This window comes from Plectropomus leopardus, chromosome 18 (assembly GCF_026936395.1).
Source record: "Plectropomus leopardus strain MGB_pleo_1.0 chromosome 18, ASM2693639v1, whole genome shotgun sequence".
Lineage (NCBI taxonomy): Eukaryota > Metazoa > Chordata > Actinopteri > Perciformes > Serranidae > Plectropomus > Plectropomus leopardus.
Window position 1 is genome coordinate 21866854 of NC_142193.1, and position 25564 is coordinate 21892417.

At 37.6% G+C, this 25564-nt stretch overlaps 6 protein-coding genes across 9 annotated transcripts in view; 1 reads left to right on the top strand and 5 right to left on the bottom strand.

Annotated features, from left to right (window-relative positions):
- Nucleotides 1-25564, top strand: part of septin9a (septin 9a) — a 94769-nt gene that overhangs the window by 36169 nt on the left and 33036 nt on the right. For 3 of the 4 annotated variants that reach the window (XM_042504429.2, XM_042504433.2, XM_042504430.2), the window contains one exon: nt 3094-3840. In XM_042504429.2, the coding sequence (XP_042360363.2) occupies nt 3094-3840 (747 nt within the window). Of the gene's footprint in view, nt 1-1457; nt 1691-3093; nt 3841-25564 lie in introns of those variants that run through there. The other variant, XM_042504431.2, reaches the window with a different exon arrangement.
- LOC121956296 (uncharacterized) lies at nt 8032-11170 on the bottom strand. Its single transcript, XM_042504439.2, has 2 exons — nt 11019-11170; nt 8032-10223 (listed from the first exon to the last, which is right to left on the bottom strand). The coding sequence occupies exon 2, from the start codon at nt 10220-10222 to the stop codon at nt 9425-9427; it is 798 nt and encodes a 265-aa protein (XP_042360373.1). The 5' UTR covers nt 10223; nt 11019-11170; the 3' UTR covers nt 8032-9424.
- LOC121956294 (uncharacterized) lies at nt 11866-14718 on the bottom strand. Its single transcript, XM_042504437.2, has 2 exons — nt 14154-14718; nt 11866-13723 (listed from the first exon to the last, which is right to left on the bottom strand). The coding sequence occupies exon 2, from the start codon at nt 13720-13722 to the stop codon at nt 12784-12786; it is 939 nt and encodes a 312-aa protein (XP_042360371.1). The 5' UTR covers nt 13723; nt 14154-14718; the 3' UTR covers nt 11866-12783.
- On the bottom strand, nt 15388-18395 carry LOC121956292 (uncharacterized). Its single transcript, XM_042504435.2, has 2 exons — nt 18124-18395; nt 15388-17168 (listed from the first exon to the last, which is right to left on the bottom strand). Exon 2 carries the CDS (start codon nt 17165-17167, stop codon nt 16127-16129), a length of 1041 nt encoding a protein of 346 aa, XP_042360369.1. The 5' UTR covers nt 17168; nt 18124-18395; the 3' UTR covers nt 15388-16126.
- On the bottom strand, nt 18686-21098 carry LOC121956295 (uncharacterized). The gene is made up of 3 exons (XM_042504438.2): nt 20952-21098; nt 20595-20787; nt 18686-20364 (listed from the first exon to the last, which is right to left on the bottom strand). The coding sequence occupies exon 3, from the start codon at nt 20361-20363 to the stop codon at nt 19443-19445; it is 921 nt and encodes a 306-aa protein (XP_042360372.1). The 5' UTR covers nt 20364; nt 20595-20787; nt 20952-21098; the 3' UTR covers nt 18686-19442.
- Nucleotides 21945-25141, bottom strand: LOC121956291 (uncharacterized). The gene is made up of 2 exons (XM_042504434.2): nt 25021-25141; nt 21945-23796 (listed from the first exon to the last, which is right to left on the bottom strand). Exon 2 carries the CDS (start codon nt 23791-23793, stop codon nt 22687-22689), a length of 1107 nt encoding a protein of 368 aa, XP_042360368.1. The 5' UTR covers nt 23794-23796; nt 25021-25141; the 3' UTR covers nt 21945-22686.

The following is a 25564-nucleotide window of genomic DNA, read 5'->3' on the forward strand; positions in this document are numbered from 1 at the left end:
TGCTGATGCTTGGCCCGTCAGCCTTGAAGCAGGCCAGATGCCTGCGCAGCCTCGGGTGTTTATCTGGGACAGAGGCCGTGTTGCAGGGTTTTTAGCTGCTCCGGTCTCTGGGCCGAGCTGAGGTGAGCCTGGTGTTACCCTCACATCTGACATGGAGCTGAAGAGACAGAGCATTTATCAAACAAAGTGAAACAAAGGGCTGGTGGTAGAATAATGGCACGTTAAACTGATATGGAGATAGAGGGTGGGTAAATGTGGGAATAGTTTTGATAAAATGTTTGGTGTAGGCCCACATTTTTAGACACTTAATATGAAAAACATATTCACGTACACTAGATAAAGCACTTTCACATGACAAATCAATGTTTCTCCCACGCTGTTTGGCTTGTTGGAAATTGGCTGCAAGCCTACACCTGCTTATTTGTGCTCACCCTTTTTTCCCTGATAACTTAAGATCCAGACATTTAGAAGGTTTTAACCTGCATTATCTGGTTGTTCATTTACTGTATTTGTTTTAGGGTTGAGCAATATATTATTATATATCAATATCATGATATGAGACTAGATATTGAGCTAGACTTTGGATATTGTTATATCATTAGTTTTGTCTTCCTGGTTTTAAAATCTAGATTAGAGTAGAGTGTATTAGCTGTTCTATTATTGACCTTTAACCTGCTCAGTCATTTTATCCACATTACTGATGATTATCTATCAAATACTTTGTGAGAGCACCAATAGTCAACTCTACAATATATTCACAATATTGATAGGATATTTGGTCAAGAATATTGTGACATTTGATTGTATCCATATTTTCCAACCCTAATGTGTTGCAGTTTAAATCGAATACTAAGAAAACACATCGCACATACTGTCTTAACAAGACAGTACATTTTGATAGAACATAACAGAACTTTCCCAAAATGTCATATTGGTAACTCAAAGGAATTATGATGAGTTGTTCCCTGGTTAGTCCATAAGCCAGACCCCCACAATTTGGTTGTCTTGCCAATTTTGGACTATAATGATTTTATCTGTGTCCTTTAGTGTTAAAAAATGCATGATATCATTGTAGCAATGATAGTGTTCTATTTGCTATTACAACTTTTTTCAGCCCTCCATCATAAATTTTCAGTTTTTTGCCATTTTAGATGCTAATTTATCTACCAGTCACATTTTCACAAAACCTTGGGATAACCTAATTTGACCTTTGACCACTAATGCTGCTGCAAATGCCTATTTAACTAACTCCATATTTATCTGATGTGCCCATAGATAGTTGCATCATGAAGAGCAAAAAAAGACGCTTTAAAATGATGACAAAATAACAGCATTTATTATCAGAATAAACTTAATGTTGTGCATTTTTTTCTAATAAACAGTTCTCTCTGGGTCACGTGATCAATTTGAACGCTCGCGAGACCTTGTCAGTCGTCATGTCAACAGGTGCGCGCGATACCGAAGCAAAGGGAAGTTAACTATCCAGAAAAGATGTCTGTGTAACGTCGTAAAACTTAAGCCAGAAGTTTAAAAAGGCTCTTTCTTTTTGCTCGGTGGAAGGCTAAATGTGTGTTCGTACCACGCATTGTAATTAAAAGCGACTCACTGAAAACAGAGGAGTACTTTTCATCACGTGAAAGAGAAATGACACACGCTATGTTAACGAGCTACATAAAGCGTGTCAAATCCGGTAAGATTAGCATCATTAAATAAGTTTATTTCGGGTGGTTTATTGACTTCTGCAGTGTGTGAAATGATGATACTGTGTTTTCCCACTGACCTACCGTGCGTACTTATTGTGTTTTGTTCGATGTGGTAATGTTTGTAGATAGCACGTTGTTAACTTAGCTAACTGCAACCTTTCAGTAAACCAATTTTTCGGCATTAGCTAACATGCCATATGTTCATAGCCTGTTATTGATACTGGCTGTGGCGGTGATTGTTTCTCAGCTTTAGTTGTATTTTATGTTTGCTCCTACATGGCAAACCATCAGTAAAGTGATTATATTTTACTCTGTTTAATCAAGCAGGTTTGATCTCTAACGAAATGATTGCATCTACCTTATTAGAGTGAAATTCCTGGCCTGTAAATATACTGGTGCTACTTTGAGATGCTGTACTATTGTTTTTAGGGAATATCAATGACTTTCAGCCTTTGAAACCTGGAGCGACATCACTTTTCTTGTGCTGCTTTCATACGCTTTTCTCAAATATTTAAACCTTGAAACGCTGAGCAAATTGTTGTGTACAAATTTAAAAACGAAAACGAAACGAAACGAAAAAAAAACGTAGCGAAAAGTCAATAAGTAACTTGGTAAGATGCAAGAAATTTGTAGATTTAGAAAATTATTTTCGAAAAACTAGAAAAAAAGATGTAGGTAGAAAAGAGAAAAAATAGAAAAATTCTTTCTCTCTCTCTCTCATATATATATATATATATATATCTAAACACAAAACACAATTGTTGAAAAATATATCTTTTTAAGCATATTTTCCAGGTCTTTTTTTAACTTTGCATTTTTTTAAATACAAATTTCAGGTAAATTTCTCATACTTTTTTGTACCTTGTTTTATTGTATTCCTTTTTAAGGTAGGGGGAAATTGTAGGAGTATAAGAAAGCTAGGATAAAACTACGTTTATTGCTAAATATTATAATACATACATACATACATACGTATATATATATATATATATATATATATATATATATAATATAATGCAGAATGATTCGAATTTTTAAGTCGTTTTTCACCATTTTATAAAATCAAGCCAATTTGCCCAGGTTTCAAACTGTTAAGTCCTAAACAAAGGATTTATGTTTCTGCAATGTGTTCCTAAAACCACTGAATGAAAAAGTTTTAACTGTGTTGTTTCAGCAGAAATCATGAGAAAATCCACTGCTTCAGGCCCCCATTTTCTGTGATTTGTTGATATTTTTGTTTTGCATAATAAAATCGTGCAATGCTTTCATAATAAATACAGTAAAATATCATATAGATGCTGGTGTTGCAACTCAAGCCAGTACCAGAACCTGCCAGGGCTGAGAGATTCTTCTGTTTCTTGTCTAACCACAAATGCTCTGTGTTTTTCAGCGCTCAAACGGTCATTTGAGGTGGAGGAGACAGATTCATCTTCACCCCTGTCTCGTCGGAACACCAACCCCCTCCGCTCATCCACCTCCTCCACATCCAGCCAGCGGAGCTACGACCTGAGCTCCCGCAACTCTGACTACTCCTCTTCCAGATCCTCCCCCTCTGAATCCTCCAATCCACGTTCCCCAAAGTCCGGCATGAGACGCATTGAGTTATCAGGGGGTCGTAACCCTGACACAGCCTCATCCCGCCGCACAGAAATGTCCATTGAGGTTTCCTCAAAGCAGATTGACAACTCACCCAGTGCTGGCATCGCCCGCTTTGGTCTCAAACGACCCGAGGTCAGTCTGAGCAATCGAAGTACTCCCTTGGACAGCTCCTCCAACTCCACTTCCAGCTCCACAAACAGGCGGGCAGAGCTCAGCATTACACGGCCCCATGAGCCTCCCGCCCCTCCCAAGAGGATGGATGCCCAGCTGTCCTCAGCCCCAGTTTCAAGGATCCCCGAGCCCCCCCAGAGAAGAGCTGAACCTGCATCCCCCGTCATGAGCCCAGTTGAGGGGGCCTCCAGGAGGCCAGAAATGCCTGTCTTCAGACAGCCGGATGGTTCGGTGCCAAGCAGTGCAGTGGAGAACAACAACCACCCGCCTCCTGCACCCAGTGCTCCCCTGCCTTCCCTGGCAGAGCCAAGGGTGGAGAGGGTGCAGTCACCGGTCACAGAGCCACCCACAGCCCGACCAACAGACAGTGAGTACCTGCTCAGTTCACTATGTTCTCTAAACTGACTCGTGTTTGAAATAGTTGCCAAGTGTAAGCTGTGTTTGTCAAAGTAAACTGCTCAAGGAGGCATTTTATCCTGTTGAATCAAGTGCCGTTTGACTGTCCTCATTTTGTTTGTAACCGGTTTCAGCATGACCTGTCTTTCTAAATCCAGTGACTTGCAGCAGTTTGGCAGCAACTAAGCTGTGATGAAATCATCCGATCATTGCTTTTCCATGATGCTGATCAATTTTCTGTTTACGACTGCTTCATTTGAATCTCATCTTGCAACGCACTCATGCGGTCTTGCTGAGGCACTTAATGATTCAGGCATATGTTTGCAAGCACACATACACAGAGTTGTACATCAAATTTAAATGTATTTCTGCCATGATTCGCATACACTTAATTTCCCCCTTTTCTAAAACAGTTTCATCACATCCACACTGTGAAATTTTCCAGTGCATGTTGAATTCGATTTTTTTAAACAGAGATCTGCAATTCAGTATTACTCAAACTTTTACTGACTTTATTTTGTATCTATTCAGGCTTTCTGCACTTTTTGTTCTGCTTAGGAGGCAGTTGCAGAGTAACAATATCAACCATAAAGAGCACAAGCCTGGGTCCTTGTGAGCTTGTCAGTGTAGACTAACTGTGAATGTAGGTCAGCGAGGGTGATGATGAGAATCCCAGGGCTGCTCCCAGGACGGCACTTAAAAAAAGATCTCATGCAGGCAAGAAACTGAACAGTGTAGCTCACTTGAACTTGAATCAGTCACTGGTTAAAATCACTGTAAATTCAGATTGCGTGAGGTAGACACTTGCAGCATGACGTTTTTTCCCTTGTGTTTTGATTATGTAGTTGGAGAGGTTTCATTTAGTTGATGTTTAGTTATTGAGATGCTAGTGATAGCAAGTTTGGTAGCTTGAGATCTTTTGACCTTTTACTTGTGTGTATTTCATGCATTTTGTCTCTTCATTGTTTGCTGGACATTTGTAACATAAAAAGCTGTAACTCATGTATATATTTATTTACATGGTCTAAATGAATGTATAATCTATACAAAATTTAAACAGTCCCGAGGTGGCAAGTTGGTCCATCCAGTGTGTTTGTCAAGACCAAACTCTGACCAAAATGCCATGACATTTAGTATGGATATATTTCCAAGAAAGTGATTTCTATTACAATTACTCACACCCTGCACTTTGTTCAGGGCAGCTTAAGGCTAGATGAATTTGAGATATTTTGAGACTTTTTAATGCCACTTTGGAGGAAATTTAAAAACATTTAACAATAATCAAAATGAAAAAAACAACAACATGAATTACTTGGGGTTAAGGACAATTTGCCTCGAAGAATGCTTGTACGTTTGTCATTTGATTGGTTGTGATAAATGTATGTGAGTGTTGTTGATTCCTCTATCCTGTGATAGAGGACGTGACGTTAATGCGAGAAACATTTATTAAATAAAAAATAAATAATTTTAAAAATAGATACTATATTACCATTTACTTTAAAATTTTTCAATGCAATATCAGAGAAAAGTTATTCATAATATGCTTTTTAAGACATTTGAAAGATTGATCTATGGTGTTTGAGTACCAAATTTCTTTAGATGAATGAATTAAAAGACTTTTTAAGATTTTAAAGGATCTGCAGGAACCCTATTTTCATAGTACCACTATCTGTGCAATCTTAGCTCTGGAGCAACACCATTGCACACTAAAAGGTATCTTGAAAACTGATAGCTGGATATCCATGAAATATGCGGTGGATATTCCTAAGCATGAAATCTAATACCCATGACTTCTTTTAGCGCCACTCTCAGGACAAACTTTGCGTTTTCATTTGAAAGACTGGCAAAGTTCCATAAAATTGTCTGTATGTTTATTTCATCTGTTTCTTTGTTACTGTGGGATGTAATGAACTGTAGTCTCTAGGGACCATTAACAGCCCTCTAAAGCGTTCAGGCTTGTTTTCATTTTTGGTTAATAGAACTACATGTGTAAGGCTGGGAGTCATGGAGCATTGGTTGTGTTTCAGTTTCTGTGGCATGCTTTATCTTTTCATTATGTCAATTCACAAGTAGGCTTCAATTGAGTGTGAGTTTGGAACTGGTTCTTGTTATGGTGGGAAAACATTTGTGTGTTTATTTGCTGCTGGTTTGTATGCCGTGGCTTCAAAACATCCACTCTCCTTGCAGGTTGTTTGTGCTATTTTCTTCCCTAACTTATAGTGTGTGTGTGTGTGTGTGTGTGTGTGTGTGTGTGTGTGTGTGTGTGTGTGTGTTGCACTGTTATCTGTAGACAGCTGTGCTCAAGGGTTGCTCTCACTGGTTGAGTAGTATCCAGGCGTAGGCGGCTGGGAGGTGATACATTCCAAATCTGGAGGTCATAAAACATTCAACATAAAAATAGAAAGCCTCCAATTTCCACTTTTTATGCTGCATGTTGCCTGTCTGTGTCTCTCTTTATTCACTCTGCTTCCTTTGCAGCCAGCCGGGGATTTAATTTTATTTCTGCCTCATGCTGAAGATATTTCTCTCATATAGTTTTTTTAGTTACTAGAGAATTGGTGAATCAGTCAGCAAATATGCGTGCTAACAATCTGAAATGTGGTCTTGTGTTAGTTGATGGTGAAATAAGCAAGGAAAAGTGAGAGGATTAAGTCTCAACTTCTGCCACATTTGGCTCAGGTTACCACCCTCCTGCTCAGCCATGCATTTGGAGGGAGGGAGGCGGTGCTAGGAAGAAGCTTGGAAAGAAAGGAGGAGTAGATATGAGGTGGAGACAGAGAGAAACAGATGAGGTTCAGTGGGCAGAAGGAAAGAGGGAGGAAAAATGTATAAAGACATAAAGCATATGAGAGAGAGTGTGATTTCCTGTTAAGTCCATCTGCAGGAAGAAAACAAAAGAGAGGAGTCAATTTCAACCTCCAGTCATTTTGGAGTCAAACTAAACCGACAGACCACAGTGCTTTGACAACATGCCCAAAACTACAATTTACTTTCCATTTTCTTCACAACTGCACACAATAGAGATTCTGTTAAATTCAAGAATATTTTCAGTTTATGTCTCTGTTGTTACCTTTGCTGCTTGTCTCAGCACAGCATCCAGAGAGATGCTGGAGGTGTGTTTTTGTGTGTCCCATCTGGCCTCTTGAACTGTTGCTTGAGGGCAACCTACCTAGTTACATGCCTCTGGGCTCCTAGTGTGTGTGTGTTTGTGCCCATGTACATACACAGATTCAATGTAGACAGTCATCCTGACAAAGATGACAAGGTTAAGTATGTCTTGTCCAGGGGAGAGTGCTTGATTAAATAAGCAGAAAAGCTGTAAGCTGGTTGTTTTTATGGCAGCTCTTGTGAAGTACAAGGTGCTTTTATGACATGCTCTGTTTCAGGTAATTTGTCGGCTATAATAATGAGCAGCTGTATCCCGCCTTGTTGTGCTTCAACAGGATGTGATCGCATGTTTACAGACGCACGCATGCATTCATTTTGTACACTGCTTTTCATAGTTTCCTGTCCCATGATTTGACCTTGGTTTACTTTGTGTCAGCCACTGCTGTTCATATTATGGAGCATCTAGCATTATGCAGATTCCACTGTAAACATTGCAACTGTGGAGCAAATTATGGCTGATGTTTTTTTAAGCAGTGTCTTTGCATTTAATAACCCTTAAAACTGATTTTTTTTTTCATGACATGTTGTAGACAACATACCAATGCAGCCCTGTGTAGTGCCTAAGGCCTGTGTCAGAATAAACATGGTAATAAACAACCTTAAGTGACCAAAACTACTCAAACATAAAGCAAAACACACACAATGTTTTAAATGGCTGGTTTATGGATAATGACCTTTTTTTTTAATATCAGATCTCTTTATACTTTTGGACTATTTTATTTGTTGAAGAAGGCCAGCATTTACATGCATATTGCACCAAATACTATAAAGTGGTTTTTAATACAGTTTTTTATTTGCTCTAATATTTGATTGCTGCAGAAAGTGATGTGGTGTTGAATAAGAAAAATGTAAAAAGAGAAACTTATGTCATGTCGTCAGAGTATTTAATAATAGATTAATGGTAGATTTTGTGTAAATAAGCCCAAATGCACATGAATAGCTTCTGGTTCTGAGTCAGACATAACAAGTTTAAAGATCTCAAAAACTTATTCAATTTGATTTGATTAGTATTTATTGACTTTATCATTGTTCAATTAGATATATATTTAAGACGTAATTATAAGATAAATCAGTTACAGATAAAATGGTTAGTTGCACTCATGTGTTATATTTGTAAATATCATGTACAAAGTTAAAGAGTTACCTTAGTAGCATTAAAGTTGGAGCTGGAGTAAGCATAACCAAATAAACCAATGTTTTTTTGGTTCAGTGCTTCTCCCAGAATACTCAGAGAATAAACTGGAAGTGAGAGAGTGAACAACACACATTTCACAAGTTTAATTCAGTGTTGAATAAGTAAATCCCCACAAAACCCATTTTATGGCAGCAATAAGATGTTTTCTGCAGACTGCCATTCTTCCTCATACAGACCTGGTAAGCAAACGAAACATGTATGGGAAATTTTATGAATAGATTATTAGATGTGTCAGTCTTTACACTTCCCCTTTTCCCTAACAAACAGCAGCGCCTGTTTGTCATTAACAGTTGGCTCTGGACTCTATCACTCTTGAGAGGAACCTTTGATTAGTATTTTCTTGAAAGCTGAGCCTACAACAGTTTTTAATAGTGAGTCATTATCTTATGATCTGTTGGGTCTTGTGCTGGCCTGCTGAGTGCTATCCTAGATTCACCACATCAAAACAGCATTCATCTCTTCCACGCAAACATAAGGGCTTTTTGATAGGCCTGCCTCGGACTTGGCTTGAAACAAGAACTTGTGCATGTCACAAGGGATGGAAATGGTCTTGCTGATAAAGCGTTAATCTGTTTTTGTGTGTGTGTTGTATTAGATGTTCACGCAGTCATTTAGCTCTAGGTTTTGATGTCTTGTGACATTTTGTTTTTTTGTATTTTTTTTTTCCGACCAGTGAAGTTAATTACAGTAAATGCCCAAATGGAGCTCAAAGTTTGCATGATTCCAGTCCAAGCAAATATCAAATCATCTTAATTAATTGAAAAGAACCTCATCTTTTGGTGAGGAAGATGTACTCGTTACTGAGTCTAGCGTGAAATAAAGTTGAATGAGGTAAGACTGAAACCCTAAAGACTCTCAGCCCTTCCTACCACACAGTTTAATATCTTCGACTTAAAGTTTTAGGCCTGTCATCACTACCATGTCATACAAAGCCTCTCTCAATCTTAAACACCATTTACAAAATACAGAACACAATGTAATCTAAAAATGGATGTAAATAAAGCATACAACTCAACAAAACAACAAGGTACCCCTGACCTCAGGGGTACAGAGGTGTCATTAAGGCTCGATTCTTTGTCCCCAGTCAAAATTGAGTCCTGCTGGCTTTGTGATCCTCATCATCCTTGAGAAGCACTACAACCTCACCGTGATTCAGCCAATATCTATCTACTTCTCTGTCATTTCCTGTCATCTACTTCCCAGATTGATTTAAAAATGCCAAAACAAATAGAAATAAAAGACCCAAAAGAATGCAGGCCATCAAATTATTATTCCGTTGATTTTGCCTGTTGTGTTGGTTAGAGGTGTACCTTTCTTGGATCACGATAAACAAAAGCAGTCCAAGGCCAGAAAGGTCTCCCCATGTGTTTCTGATGTGGGAAACATCAGCGTTACTTCCATAGCGGTTTCTGAGGTGCAGCAGTTGCTGTTGGTTTTGTCCCACAGAAAACTCTCTGATCTGTCTCAAGAGGTTAATAGTGATCTGGTAGGTGTGTTCTGGATCATAACTTCCCTGATGATGTTGATGCTGTGTGATATACACCCGGTCTATCCTCGCCATACGTCCTCTGTTCTGCTCCCTGACACGAATGATGATCCGGTCCCTGTTTCTTCCCACATACTCCCTCTGGGAACGGACAACATAAGGTGGAAGTTCCAGGGGTGCGTCTTGATAGAGATTGCCTACAGTGTAGTACCGGTATCTGTTTCCCTGAGGCAGTGGGTCCAGCAGCCCCTCAAAGTTGCCATAATGATGTGCACCATAATCTCCTCTGTTTGGGTCGAAGTTCAACCATATGTCATCATTACCGTCAATGTCCACTGTGTCGGCAAACCAGTAGAGCAGCAAAAGGATGTGCCTGGGGACAGCTTGGCCAAAGTTGATTTCCTTCAAGTCATTGATTGAATTGAGCCTTTGTACAGCGGACACAGAGGTCAGGGCGAAGAGCAGAGCTACACAGCAACTCTGGACTCCTCCTGTCATCTTCATCCTGTATACAAATTTAAAAAGTTATTTCTCACATTATTCATCTGTACTGTACATATTCAATATGTATGTATTTGTAACCAGAGATGCAGAAAGTAATTATTTTCATTTATTTGTTAGCCTCAACCGCTTATCATAAACAGGGTCGTGGAGGGGCCAGAGACTGTCCCAGCTGATATTTGGCGAGAAGCAGGGCACAGTGTGGACAAGTCACCAGACTATTACAGGACTGTCACATTAGCCGCCTGTTCAAGGCGGGAATATCACGCTGTTTTGGACAAAACCATTCACACTCACATTCACACCTACGGGCAACTAAGAGTCACCATTTAATCTGATCTGCATATCTTTGCTATGTGTGAGGGAGCTGGAGAACCCAGAGAAAACTTGTGCTGTAACAAGGACAAAATGCAAACTTCTCACAGAGGGGGCCCAGCCTGCCAGTGGGTTCAAACCCATAACCCTCTTACTGTAAGGTGACAGTGCCACCCTGAAAATTCATGATTTTACAAATCTTTTTTACATTAACTGTCTTTATCTTGATGACTAGCTCTATTGACTATTAATGTTTTTCTTAAAACAGTACTGAGCAGTAAGAGTTAGGCTATTAATACAGGAATCTATAGTCCTCATTCTGTGCAAAAATTGCATTTTTAAGTTCATCTGAAATTATTATGAGACTACAGCATGCTGAAGTCACCAAATGAAGTGAGTGTACTCACGAAGACGACTTGATTCAAAATGCTTCGCCAGTCATTTGGAATAGTAATACTAGTGATCTGAAAATAAGAGAGCTCACCTGTGTTGGTCTGCTGATATTGGGTATCTGATCTCTATGTTTGTGTGAGAGCAAGCACAACTCCTTTTAGGTTACTGTTTCGCTGTAAATGAAAGTAACAAAAAAGCTTTGCTTGTGGTGACAGGAAGTTGCATAATACAGCTGTGAGGAGGAAACGTCCTCCTGTATTAAAAAAGTGGAACAACCTTTCAGTGTTTTGTTTGGATTTGTGCCTGTAGAAATTCAAACAGCTCGTTATTTTTATTTGCAGTTTTTAAAGGATTGATTCTGTAAAGAGAGGAGTCATTCTGTGAGTAATGACAGTGAGTGTGTCTTTTGAACTGCAGGATGAGAAAAATGTGATGAATTTGGCATTTTGCCTTTTTTGGACAGTATGTGCCAAAAAATTCTGGATTGAGAGAGACGATTATGACCTATAACAAGACATCTCTAGCAGGATTAAAACCAATGATGTGGTGGTTTTGTTCAACTGAGTCAACAGGGCAGACAGTTTTTTGTCTCTCTGTCTTTCTTTCTCTCTCTACTTTAAAAAAAACAAAAACAAAACTCTTCATACTAACTCATCTATTAAGGGTGATATTGGTAGTACCAGTTCCGATTCAAAATGCTTCTTTGTTACACTCTTCTCAAGACAGTTAAGGTAATTACTACTCAATTTAATTAACAACAACTGCAGATTAACAGTTGAAATTTCGTGAATAAATGACTGAAATCCTAAAGGCTCTCAGCCCTTTATAGCATATAGTTATGAAGGAAAAAAAACTTGAGATGGCCATTAAAAAAACAACACATCAGACTCAAAAAACAACCAAAGTAAAAATAAAGTAGAGTAAATTAGTGAACAATGCATTATTTAATGATTTTTTATTATTGTATAGTGGGATGTTTATTTCAGTGCAAATACAGCTTTAAAAAGTGCAATGTTCTCTTATTTAGCGCTGGTTTTGTTTACAATGGAAAACTTGATTTTCAATGCCAAAAATATAAAAAGTCACAGTTCTAGCTCCACACACAATTGCCTGATTCACTGTTACCAATCAATTTTATCAGTCTGGCTTTGTGGGCCTCATAAAAAAAAAAGTCACATTGTTTATTGGGTTTTACAGTAACATACAATTGTATTGTCACAGCTTTAATCAGATGTGAAAAGGTGTACTATATATTCACGTTGTAAAAAAGACATTAGAGTAAAGATTGGCATATTTCAACTTACAAAAACTAACAAGTTTTTCAAGTCCGTAAAAATAAAAAAAAAAAGAAACACGCACACAAACAAACACACAAAATACACAAACACACACACACACACACACACACAAAGTCCTATCAGTCAGCTAATAATTAACAGTGTCTGTCATAGACACTGATGATCAGTGCAGCAGCATATCACCAAAGTCACAACAAACACAATAATGAAGCCCCTCCGAACCACATAAGTTGCTTCAATCAAGAATGAGCAGGAAATTGATCCTAATTAATGATTGATCTATTTTTCTAGATTTATTGGAAGAGCAACACGATACAAGTCTGATTTTCTTTCTTTTTTTTTTTTTTTACAATCTACACACAAAAAAACATGTCTCTTATCCAGTGGGTATGAGACAGAGATACAACCAATTTCCAATTGGTCAGTATTTATTTTATAGCCAGTAGGGTGATAAAAGCTACAACGTCCTTTTTGGATTTCTTATCATCCTTGAGAAGCAATACCATCACAGCTTGGTTTAAAACAACATCAAGGAAAATTGCTCTCCCTTATTTCTTGTTATCTGCTTGCAACAAGAATGGAAAAAAAAATCAATATAGAAAATAAAATACATGTAAGAAGACAGCAGATTGCAAAAGCATCATCAGCCCAATGATTTTGTCTATGTTCTGGTCTGTCGGCGTTGGGTTCTGGACTGTTGTAGTTTTCTGGTCTGTCGGCATTGTATTCTGGTCTGTTGTAGTTTTCCGGTCTGTTGTTGTTTTCACGTCTGTAGTTGTGTTGGTTAACGAAGTACTTTTCCTCAATCACAATAAACAACAACAGTCCAAGGCAAGCAAGGACTCCCCATGTGTTTCTGATGTTCCTTAACTGGGAATCATCAGCGTTACTTCCATGGCGGTTTCTGAGACGCAGGAGTTGCTGTTGGTTTTGTCCCACAGAAAACTCTCTTATCTGTCTCAGCAGGTTAATACTGATCCTGTAGGTGTGTTCTGGATCATAAGGTGTCCCCTGATATTCAGAAATGTCATAATGCTGCGTGATATACACTTGGTCTATCCTCTGCAAAGTGTTCTGCTGCCTGACACGAATGATGATCCGGTCCCTGTTTGTTCCCACATACTCTGTTGGAGGATTAACAACGTAAGGTGGAAGCGGCACAGACGTTTCTTGATGGAGATTGCCTATAGTGTAGTACATATATCTGATATTTCCCCGCGGCAGTGGGTCCAGCAGCCCCTCATAGTTGCCATAATGATGTGAGCCATAATCTCCTCTGTTTGGGTCAAAGGTCAGCCAAATGATATTGTTATTGTTGATGTCAACTGTGTTGGCAAACCAGTAGAGTAGCACAAGACTGTGCTTGGGCACAGATCGGCCAAAGTCAATTTTCTTCAAATCATGGATTAAGTCAAGTCTTTGTACAGCGGATACAGAGGTCAGGGCAATGAACAGAGCTACGCAGAAACGCATAACTTTGCTCGACATCTTGATCATCCTGTAAAGATATTTAAAAAGTTATTATATGTCATAAATATTGAACTAAGCTTGTCTGTTAAACGATTAATCGGTTATAAGTTGACATCCCTAGTTAATATTCTACTGATAACAGAAAGTTTTGGGTTGGTATTAGAAAGGAGTCCACAGTCCTCAGTCTGTTCAAAAGACGTTTTCGTAAATTCATCTTAAGATAATATCATTCCTCAGCAGTGAGTTCATCCAATAAAGTGAAAATTTTCAGTGTTTAGCCCGAAATTCCCTCTCTCCGATAAACAGCATTTCCTTGTTAAGCTTAGGTGGAGTGATAGTAACACAAAGAGGAGCGATTGCTAACGAAGAAGGCTTGAGTTAAATGCTTCACCAATTGTGTGGAATAGTGCCACAGGAAATAATTAAAAACAAAACAGTCCGAAAATAAGAGTGCTCACCTGCGTTAGTCGGCCGCTGTCAGGTATCTGATCTCTGTGTTTGTGTGAAAGCAGGTAAAACTCTTTAGGTTTCCATTTAGCTGTAAATGAAACTGATAAAATGCAAGTGTTGCGAGTGGTTACAGGAAGTTGAAAGTGGAGTCATTATGTGAGTCATCTGGGGATTTGATAAGCAGGTTAAGGATGAAAACTAGCTTGTGCAGGTCCAAGTTTGGCAGTGGGTGTTTGCTTCGGACTGCAGAGATAAGTGCCTTAGTAGCCAGTATTCACTTATCAAACATTTCAGTGTGTGTTTTGCTGCTTTTCTTAATTCAAATTTTCACTGTTGTGCTGTCGTAATGCCCATCAATGGTCAAAGTTCAATTTTTACTCTTAAATTGTCTTCTTAAATTGTGAAGTGAGTTGTGACCTACACCACTACATATCCGTCATAACTTTTGTTGAATTTGATGGATGTTGCCTAAAATTTGAGTGAAATAATGGCAGGTATATTATTAACAGATTTTCATTTTTTGTTTTCTTTAATGCTGATATTAGCCTTAAATAGTATAATGAATCTGGCATTTTACCTTCATTGAAGAGTACACGCAGTGCCAGAAATTGAGAGAGATTTTTAAAAAAAAATGAGGTGCAACAAAACTTCCCAGCTGGTTGTTAACCAGTGATGTGGTGGTTTTAATTCACTAAATCATCAGGACGCCCATTTGTTGCCATTGTTTAATATTTTTAAGGTAATACTTATTTAACCAGTATTTACCATCCATAAAGGATGTCATTTTCATCCTTTGTAAAAAGAGTTTTAGCACAACTTCTGATACAAAATTATTGAAATGTTTTTTAACCTCCTTTTCCGGACATTAAAGAATATAACTAAATCACTAAATATTAATACATTCTGTAGTGTCCATTTATTTTTTATATTCTGTTTTAAAAAGGAAGTACATGTCATTAGAAAGAGTGTGGTGGATTAATAGAATTTTATCAGTTAAATGAGAAATTATTAAAATTTACAAATATAAATTAATCTGACGTAAATTAACATTGCAATATTTTATGTACTATTTTCAGTTATTTGTTTTGGTTCCTCAAAACATCAACATTATGCTGAACTGTATGCATGTCTCTTTTGTAATGGTCTGTAGAAGGAGAAATAGCAAAGATGTCTTCATGATTTGACACAACTAACTTGTGCTCATTTAGCTTCCTTGAACTTGAAGTAAATCACTGACATGGATCTGGCTGATAAATTAGACTTTAATAAACATAAACATTTTCAACACAACAGAAGGAATTCACAACCATAAATGAAATACACTGTATTTTTAAAACATAATCAGTGAAGGCTGTCCTTAACAGTCTAAAGAGCCTTTCTTTTATTATTTAATTACATTCTCTCAGACTTAGGATTTATTAACAAAGAGTCGTAACTATTAGATTGTTACGTGTTAGAAAATGACACAATTCTACAATTCTACAATTTCATTTAGCAGACGCTTTTATCCAAAGCGACGTACAACACAAGCAAGAATTTAGACTTAAGGAAAAAACCCTTAGTAAGTGCAAAAAGTGCTTCAGGTGTGATTGGTCACAGGTATTGCCGTCTAGTGGCAGAAGGAATGCACCCCCCCCTTTTTTTAATTTTTTTTATTTTTTTGGAAACCAAAGTAATAACCAGTAGCGATCTCAGCATCTGAGATGACAATCAACATACAACATCACACAACTTTGGCAGTGCTTTGTCAGACACAAAGCCCAAAGTTTTATGACCATGGATCACCAAGTAATTTGGCTCAGTTCAAATAATTTTGTAATCACGGAGAATGTATGCTTTTATTAACAAACTGCAGTTTTGTAAATAAAGCTATAAAATTCAAAATGTCTCAAGACTCTCAGCCCTTAATAGCACACATTTTAAATCTGTAATTTAAAGTATTCGACCTTTCCCTACAAACATTTTATCCTGAGCCTGTATCTCAATCTTGACTGAACTGAAATAAAGTTGTATCTTGTCTTAGAGAAAAATATAATATAATAACCAATAAGATTAGACATATGGAGGTGATACCACAAATACAACAGATCCTCTTGATTTTGCTCCGGGGTACTGAGGTGTTTTCACTTTCTGATTCTCTGTGGTCATCGTAGTCGTTCAAGTCCACAACAACCACACCTTGGTTTCGATAATCTCTATGAATGTTTCTATCATTCTCCGAAGCATCATCAGCCCGCGGATTTCTTCTGTGATCGTGTCTGTTGTTGTTTTGTTGTCTGTAGTTGTTTGCTGGTCTGTTGTTGTGTTGGTTAGCAGAGTGTTTTTCCTGGATCACAATAAACAACAGCAGTCCAAGGCAAGCAATCTCACCCCATGTGTTTCTGATGTGGGAAACATCAGCGTTACTTCCATAGCGGTTTCTGAGTTGCAACAGTTGCTGTTGGTTTTGTCCCAAAGAAAACTCTCGGATCTGTGTCACGAGGTTAATACTGATCCTGTAGGTGTGTTCTGGATCATAAGGTGTCCCCTGACCCTCAGAGGTGTCATAATGCTGTGTGATATACACTTGGTCTATCCTCAGCAAAGCTCTCCGTCCTGTGTTCTGCTCGCTGACACGAATGATGATCCGGTCCCTGTTTCTTCCCGTGTAGTCCCTGTGGGGACGGACGACATAAGGTGGGAGTGGAATTGACGTTTCTTGATGAACATTGCCAATAGTGTAGTACCGGTATCCATTTCCCCGCGGCAGTGGGTCCAACAGCCCCTCAAAGTTGCCATAATGATGTGAGCCATAATCTCCTCTGTTTGGGTCAAAGGTCAGCTGTATGATATTGTTATTGTCGATGTCAACTGTGTTGGCAAACCAGTAGAGCAGAATAAGACTGTGCTTGGGGACAGCTTGGCCAAAGTTGATCTTCTTCAAATCATTGATTGAATTGAGCCTTTGAACAGCTGACACAGAGGTCAGGGCGAAGATTACAGCTACAAAGCAACTTGTGGCCCTTTCTGACATCTTCATCATCCTGTAAAGATATTTAAAAAGTAATATTTTATATTATTCATCCAGGCAGTACATTCCCAATCCAAACATGTATTTAAAACTAGAGAAACACCAACAGATTCACCAATTCACCAGAGTTTTTCTTAAATGTGTTCTTATTTATGTCATGTTCTTAACCTGCAGGATTGCAATCTCAATCTCTATAAAATGGCTGCATGGCTGTGTGCACACAGAAAATGAAACGAGAAAACAACAATTAAAACAAAAACAAAAAAACATACACCAAAAAACATACCCCCCCCCCAAAAAAAAAAAAAACTTTGATAACTCTGAAGTTGAGGTACCTTTGCATGCAATAATTGAGCTGACACTGTTGCATCATAAGCTGAAATAAAATAAAGCAAATAATGATGCATAGGCTGCTATTACTCATACAGTGGACGTTGTGTCTGGTAAAGGGTGCACAACTGGGAAGTTTAAAAAATACAATGTTTGGATTGAAAATAACATATTGACAAACACAGAAGAGATCTAATACCATGGATCTGTTTGTGTGTGTGTGCGTGTGTGTGTGTGTGTGCGTGTGTGTGTGTGTGTGTGTGTGTGTGTGTGTGTGTGTGTGTGTGTGTGTGTAATGATAAACATTATTTTAATTTAAATCCTGTAGAATTGTACTGTAGAACTGTAGAAAAAACACAAATATGTCAGCCCTCAAATGAAAGTTTGTGGGCTCTTGAGTTTGTGTAGATTCTGTTTTTACCTAAGAATAAATCCCAAGTAAGAATACACTGGTGGATGTCAAAATCATTATGAAAACTGCACAAGTGGGATTTCTTTTAAATAATTGTTGGTAAATGAGGCCCATAGAAGAGATAATGCTTGCAAAAAATACTTGAGAGAAATGCTTCTTCAATCACACTGCACAGTGCCACAGTAAATATTAAAAACAAAAATAAACAGAAAATAAGAGAGCTTACCTGAGAAAGTCCTCTCCCGTCAGGTATCTGATCTGTGTGTGTCTGTGTGTTCAAGAGCATGTGCAACTCCATGGCAAGATTACCATTTTGCTGAAAATGAAACTGACAAAATAAGCACTGATGGTCACTTCAGTGAGTTTGACTATACAGCAGTTTGGATGAAACCTCCTGGTGTATTCAAGAAAAGAAACCTACTCCTTGTAGGTTTTGTGTTGAGGTTTATAATTTCTATTTGCAGCTTTTGGAGGAATGATTCTGTGGAAAGAGTAGTCGTTCTGTAAGTCACTTGGAAATTTTATGATGCAATCTAATCTGTGCAGGTCCAAGTTTAACAATGAGTGTGTCCTTTGGACTGCAGAGTGAGGAACTAGATTGGTATAAGTGCCTGGCTTATTATTAGCCAGTATTCATCTATCACAGATTAATTTAAAACCACTGTTATGTTCATACATATTTTCTAAGCTGCATTTTTATGTGTTTTGCTTTTGTTTCTTATTTACAAAATTGTAGTTGTTATTGTTTCCATGAAAGTTTCCTTGAAATTAGAATAAAAACACTGACATTGGTCTTACTGAGAGTTTAATAAAAACACACACACAAAAAAAATACACAATTTCCAACACCACACAAGAATACAAAACCTTAAATGAAATACACTCCTGATTTTTTTTTTAAAGCTAATACATTATCAGTGGAGGCTTTTTTTATAAAGCACATTTTGTAAATACAGCTATGAAATCCCAGATGTTCTGGAGACAGCACATAGTTTGACATGTTACTATAGTATTTGCCTTTTTATTACCGCATGTTATCCCAAGCTTATATCCCAATCTTAACTAAACACCATTTACAATAAAGATAATATACTACATAATAAAATGACACCCATGAATGCAAAACTAAGCCATCACACCTTGGTTGAAACCATATCTTTTACTTTTCCTTAAAGGGCCCGGCAAAACATTGATATTATTTTGATGTTGTAGTATGAGACTAGTGGATTTTGAATATTATAGTATAACATAAATATGGTCTTTTCCAGGATTTAAAAGCTGCTTTACAGCATAGTGATGTAATTTTCTGAATTTAACAGATTGTTCTAGCCATTTAATTATTCACATTTACCCACTTAGCCATTATATCTACATTACTGATGATTATTTATCAAAAGTCTCATTGTGTAAATGCTTTGTGAAAGTGCACATACATGGTGAAAAGTCAACCCTACAGTATCGTCACAATATCAATATAGGTATGTGATCAAAATATCATTATGATTTTCTCCATTTTGCCCAGCAGTACTGCCTCATTTTTATCAGCTACTTTCTAATGGTAATAAAAAATCCAAAAATAAATAAACAAAATAAAAGAAAAAAAATAATACAGCAAGTCCCCATAGCATCTTCATCCCAACCACTGTGTCTGTTTTCTGGAGTGTAGTTGTATTGCGGTCTGTAGTAGTTTTCCTGTCTGTAGTAGTTTTCTTGTCTGTTGTAGTTTTCCTGTCTGTAGTTTTCTGTTCTCTTGCATTGTGGGGTAAATATGAACCTATCTTGGATCACAATAAACAACAGCAGTCCAAGGCAAGCAAGTTTACCCCATGCGTTTCTAATGTGGGAAATATCAGCGTTACTTCTATAGCGGTTTCTGAGATACTGCAGTTGCTGTTGGTTTTGTCCCAAAGAAAACTCTCTGATTTGTCTCAAGAGATTAATAGTGATCTGGTAGGTGTGTTCTGGATCATATGCCCCCTGATTGTGTTGATGCTGTGTGATATACACCTGGTCTATCCTTGGAAAACGTCTCCACCCTGTGTTCTGCTCTCTGACACGAATGATGATTCTGTCACTGTTTCTTCCCACGTACTCTGTGCTCGGAGGACGGACAACATAAGATGGAAGTTGTGTTGAGGGATCTTGATTGAGACTGCCAACAGTGTAGTACTGGTATCCATTTCCCCAAGGCAGTGGGTCCAACAGTTTCTCAAAGTTACTATAATAATGTGAGCCATAAGCTCTATTGTCTGGGTCAAAGGTCAGCCATATGTCATCATTATCGTCAATATCAACTGTGTTGGCAAACCAGTAGAGCAGAATAAGACTGTGCTTGGGCACATCTTGGCCAAAGTTGATTTTCTTCAAATCATTGATTGAATTGAGCCTTTGTACAGCTGACACAGAGGTCAGGGCGAAGATTACAGCTACACAGCAACTTGTGACTCTTCCTGACATCTTCATCATCCTGTGAAGATATTTAAAATGTAATTATTAGCATTATTGATCCATACTGCACACTCTCAATCCATGTATGTTTGATTAGATGCATCAAATGTTAATCTTTATGTTTTATCCTTTTTTTTATTTTTCTTTTATTTTTTGATGAATAGCTTATTAAACACACAAAGGATGACAGTTAAAATCTCTGATAAAACAGTAGTTAGAAGGCAATATGGAAACAGAAACAGGACTTACTTGTTATTGTTCTTGCTGTACTGAGCAATTAAAGGCAAGTTTCAGGAAGTCCACAGCCCTCGTTCTGTCCAAAATTGCATTTGAATGTTTGTTTTAAGTCAATATGAGGCCTCTGCTGTCGTGGCTAATCAAATAAAACAAGTATCTCTCACAGTCTGTTTGGTTCAAATGTCCTCTTTATGTTTAAGTGGAGCTACAGTGAAATGATAAGACAAACAAGAAAAAGCACACACAAAGATTTGATTCAAATGCTTCACCAATTGTGTGGAATACTAACAACAAATTGAATACTAATTAAAAAAATTCTAAATAAATACTAACAACAAAAATGAACAATTAGAATATAAGAGAGCTCACGTGCAATGATTTGCTGTTGTCTTGGATCTGACTTCTCAGTTTGTGTGACAGTAGGCGTATCTGCATTTAAGTTACTATTTCCTTGTTAATAAAACTGGCTGTACAAGTATTGTTGTACATTGGGGCAATACCTTGATACTTCCTCTTTATTTTATGTGGCCACTACTCTAAATTCAAATTTAATTTAAGTGTTATTGCAATTTCCTTTTGAAGGTCACTGTTCAATATTTACTCCTATCTTTACCACGTCTGTCTTCTCAAATAAAAAAGTGTCCTGTGACAGCCAAAGTGAAAAAATGTATAGTTGACGCAATCTCTTCTTCCTCCTCTCCACAGGCGGAGATCTGTGCTCCGCTGCAAAAGGACCGCACCCAAAGAAAATACTACAGCACACAATTCTCTAAAGTGAATTGCATGCCCTCAGCATTTTCTTTGGGTGTACTCCATGTAAAGTGGCCCATTGAATTGTTTGTTGCAAATATTTAAAGGTGGAATCTTTCCATGGTGAATTAACAGGATTTTTTGGGAGTAAAATGGGATTATGGGAATTATTTGCTCAGATTGACAGTGCGGGCTGAATGCAAACTTAGCATTCAAAGTGAAGTCTTTTTTTTGTTTTGTTTTGTTTTTTTTTCTTTTCACTTTTTTGGGGTTGGTGTAAAAACTTGAACATGAAATATTTTGCCATCCAAAAATGTTGATATTTTCATCATTTTTAAGTGTCAGTAGTGTAAGTAGTACAAATTCTGGTGCAAAACATAAAAATTCCATAAGACTCCCTACATTTTCAAGTCATTAAATAATAACTGGATAACAGAATGCTAGTTCAATTGGCAAAGTATAAGCAGTGAAAACAGTGTTCAAAGCGAATACCATCAGATATCAACAGCATACTAAACTGCAGCTGATATCTTGTGATTCTCTATAAAGCAAATAATGTAACTTGAGCTCATTGAGTTTGAACCTAAAATAAAAACACTGACATAGATCTGATTGGTTCATCAGAGTTTAATAAAAACACAGTGTTTTCAACACTACAGAAAGAATACAAAACAAAAAATTTAAAAAAAAAAAAAAATCCTGTTTTTATAAAAACTCCTGATACATTATGAGTGAATGCTGTCCTTAACAGACAATAGAGCCTTTCAGTTATCTGTTTAGTTTATCATGATGTTGTAACAATAATGCGTGAAGCTTTATGACAATGTTAGAGCAGTGCTGTATAATATATAATACCGTTGGTTAGTTTAAGCTACTTTTGTGAATATGAAAGAACTTAAGCTGTTATTTACAAACTGCAGTTTTGTAACTTTCCCTTTTCTTTCTCTTCAGATTCACTGTCTCTTTTGCACTACATCAGATTTTTTAGCATTACAACTCATCTTGTCACAACTGATTCACGGGACATAATGTACAATAATGGGACATTAGGCACAATATCATCGACATAATTATGAAAATTCTGCATTAACAATGTACTCTTACACTACCTGTACTTCAAATTTATACTGTATATGTATATCTGTGTGCAACAGCACCTAGACTGATCCATGACCTCTTCATTTTTTGTGATCCATACTGTTAAGATGATTTTGACATTGTATATATTTTAGATTTGCTTCTCATTTGCAGCTCATTGTCTTGTTATGTTGGACTTTTATATTTTCATTCTTTCTTCCCACTCGGTGTTCTAACTGCTATGTGGCAATTTAACTCAGGATAGATCAAGTTTTTCTTATTTTCTCAGATAAAAAAAATAAAATAAAGTGCACAATAAAATTAAACACATGGAGGCAATACAACAAATGCAGCAAATACAACAAGTACAACAGTGCGACCTTCCCTCATTGTTCCAAGGTACTACGGTGTTGTAACTTCCATCTCTGGTAAACCCAGTCATCCAGCGGGCTTCGTGGTCCTCATCGTTGTAGAAATCCACCACAACGTCACCATAGTTTTGAAAATCTCTAGAATCATTGCTCACAGTCTCCCAAGTGTCATCATCATCGTAGAAATCCACCACAACGTCACCTTGGTTTTGAAAATCTCCCGAATCATTGCTTATGGTCTCCCAAGAGCCATCATCCCAATGATGTCTTTTGTTTCCATGTCTGTTGTTGTGTTGGTTAGGAGAGTACTTTTCCTGGATCACAATAAGCAACAGCAGTCCGAGACCAGCAAGGTCACCCCATGTGTTTCTGATGTGCCTTAACAGGAAGTCATCAGCGTTACTTCTATAGAGGTTTCTGAGATACTGCAGTTGCTGTTGGTTTTGTCCCTCAGAAAACTCCCTGATCTGTCTCAACAGGTTAATAGTGACCCTGTAGGTGTGAGCTGGATCATAACGTGTCCCCTGACCCTCAGAGGTGTCATAATGCTGTGTGATATACACTTGGTCTATGCTCTGCAAAGCTCTCCGTCCTGTGTTCTGCTCGCTGACACGAATGATGATCCGATCCCTGTTTGTTCCCACATACTCTGTTGGAGGATTAACAACATAGTGTGGAAGCGGCACAGATGTTCCCCGATGGAGATTGCCAACAGTGTAGTATCTATTTCCCCGAGGCAGTGGGTCCAGCACCCTCTCGTAGTTGCCATACTGATGTGAGCCATAATCCCCACTGTTTGGGTTGAAGGTCAGCCTTATGACATTATTATTGTCGATGTCAACTGTGTTGGCAAACCAGTAAAGCAGCACAAGACTGTGCTTTGGCACAGATTGGTCAAAGTCAATTTTCTTCAACGCACAGATTGATTCAAGTCGTTGCACAGCCGACACAGAGGTCAGGGCGAGAAACAGAGCCACACAGCAACTCGTGACTCTTCCTGACATCTTCATCATCCTCTGTAGAAATTGAAAAGTTTTTGCTTGCATCATTAATTCATACTGTACACTCTGAATCCATTCATGTATTTGTAACTAGAGATACATCTGAGGATTATTTTCATGTTTTGATCAATCAGATTGTTATATGAACACTGACTATGTTTACGTGCACACTAATATCTTACTATTCTAAATATGACAGTATACCAAATTGTATACAGGTCATGTGAACAGTATATTCCTGGGATTTTCTGAATTAGGTCTTTTTCTCAATGAAGCATACAGTATATCTGTAGGACATGTGGGATATGCTCATGTTATTAAGGTTTTAGGAGCAGTCTTTGGGCAGGAATACAGTGCATTCAAAATATACATCTAAGTTGGTGTTTCACCCCAGTTTGCAACACATGACCTCTTGTAAGGTCAGCTCTGTGACTTTTCATGGATGAGTTGAACAAGAAGCGCAAATACTTTTTTTTCCTTTCTTTTTTTCCAAAAAAGGTGGCTGAAGCAATGAAAGAGGGAGGATGTGTCTGCATTGTCAAACAAGTTTGCCATCGGTGGAAAACTTTGTTGCAAAGAAGCAAAATCTCAAAAGTTTCTAAAGCCGCATTTCCATATTTGACGTGACACGTGAACAGCATATTAAGGCATGTTAATCGATGTATGCACGACTGCATGTTTACAGTAATATCAGTGGAATATTCATTTTCATTAGTGTAGGAGGAATATTGTCTTTTTTGGAATAATGGGAAAAAAATGAATATTTTGTTCATGTAAATGAATACTGTATAAAATAATAAGTAACCACCGTAACATTTTTACTGGCCTCCATGCTGCTCTATTGAACTAGCATTCTGTTATCCAGGTCTATTAACCTGTTTAAGTGCCTGTTTGGCCGCTGACGTCGAACACGGCACACAAGTTAAAAAAACTGCATGCTCGTCTGCTGCAGAGCTCTGTCTACTTGCAATGGGAGAGGAGTCTTTAGTCTATTTTTGCAAGTTTTCCTGTGTTTAAAAAACCTGCATACATGCACTGTTTTTGGTGGAGAAGGAGTATTACGGTGCAAAATACCCTCTTTGTGTTTCAGTAGACTGCATTTCCTTGTTGAGCTGAGATAGAGGGATAACACTCACAAAGGGCACCTAAGTCAAGTGCTTCATTAATTATGTGGATAAGTACCACGGTAATATAAATACTAAAAAACAATTTAGGGATCAGGAAATACAGAGAGCTCACCTGATTTATTCTGCTGCCATCGGGTATCTGCTCTTTGTTACCTTATTTGTTTCTTTTTTTATTTTTGGGGAAGGCGTATCTCCTTGTAGGTTTCTGTTTCACTGTAAAGGAAACCAGCCAAAACGTGCCCTGATGGTAGTAACAGGAACTGCAGTGATAGTTTGTCAACTTGTGTTTTTCTTTTTACTACTTTTATTATAAAATATTTTCAGCTATATTATTGTGAGATGTTGTTCTCGTTTATGTCGATATTGGACCTAAAAATATGGTGGATTAGGAATAATTATGAACTGAGAGACAAGAATGACCTAAAACAAAAGATTCCCAGATGGATTTGAACAAATAATGTTAGTAGTTTTAGACCACTCGGTCATCAGGATGCCTTTTTTCTTTTTTTTTATTTAATAAATACTGATGTATCCATTACTTTCCCATCTATAAAGGATGATATTTTCATCCTTTTAAAATATTTTTCAGTCCATATTCTGGTGCCAAATAGTGTAAACTTCAAGACCCCCTTTTCAAGACATTGCAGATCAGTACT

Excerpts from the sequence above, each read along its gene's own strand:
- LOC121956294 (XM_042504437.2), bottom strand. The coding sequence starts at position 13,722 with ATGATCAAGATGTCGAGCAAAGTTATGCGTTTCTGCGTAGCTCTGTTC.
- LOC121956292 (XM_042504435.2), bottom strand. The coding sequence starts at position 17,167 with ATGATGAAGATGTCAGAAAGGGCCACAAGTTGCTTTGTAGCTGTAATC.
- LOC121956296 (XM_042504439.2), bottom strand. The coding sequence starts at position 10,222 with ATGAAGATGACAGGAGGAGTCCAGAGTTGCTGTGTAGCTCTGCTCTTC.
- LOC121956291 (XM_042504434.2), bottom strand. The coding sequence starts at position 23,793 with ATGATGAAGATGTCAGGAAGAGTCACGAGTTGCTGTGTGGCTCTGTTT.
- LOC121956295 (XM_042504438.2), bottom strand. The coding sequence starts at position 20,363 with ATGATGAAGATGTCAGGAAGAGTCACAAGTTGCTGTGTAGCTGTAATC.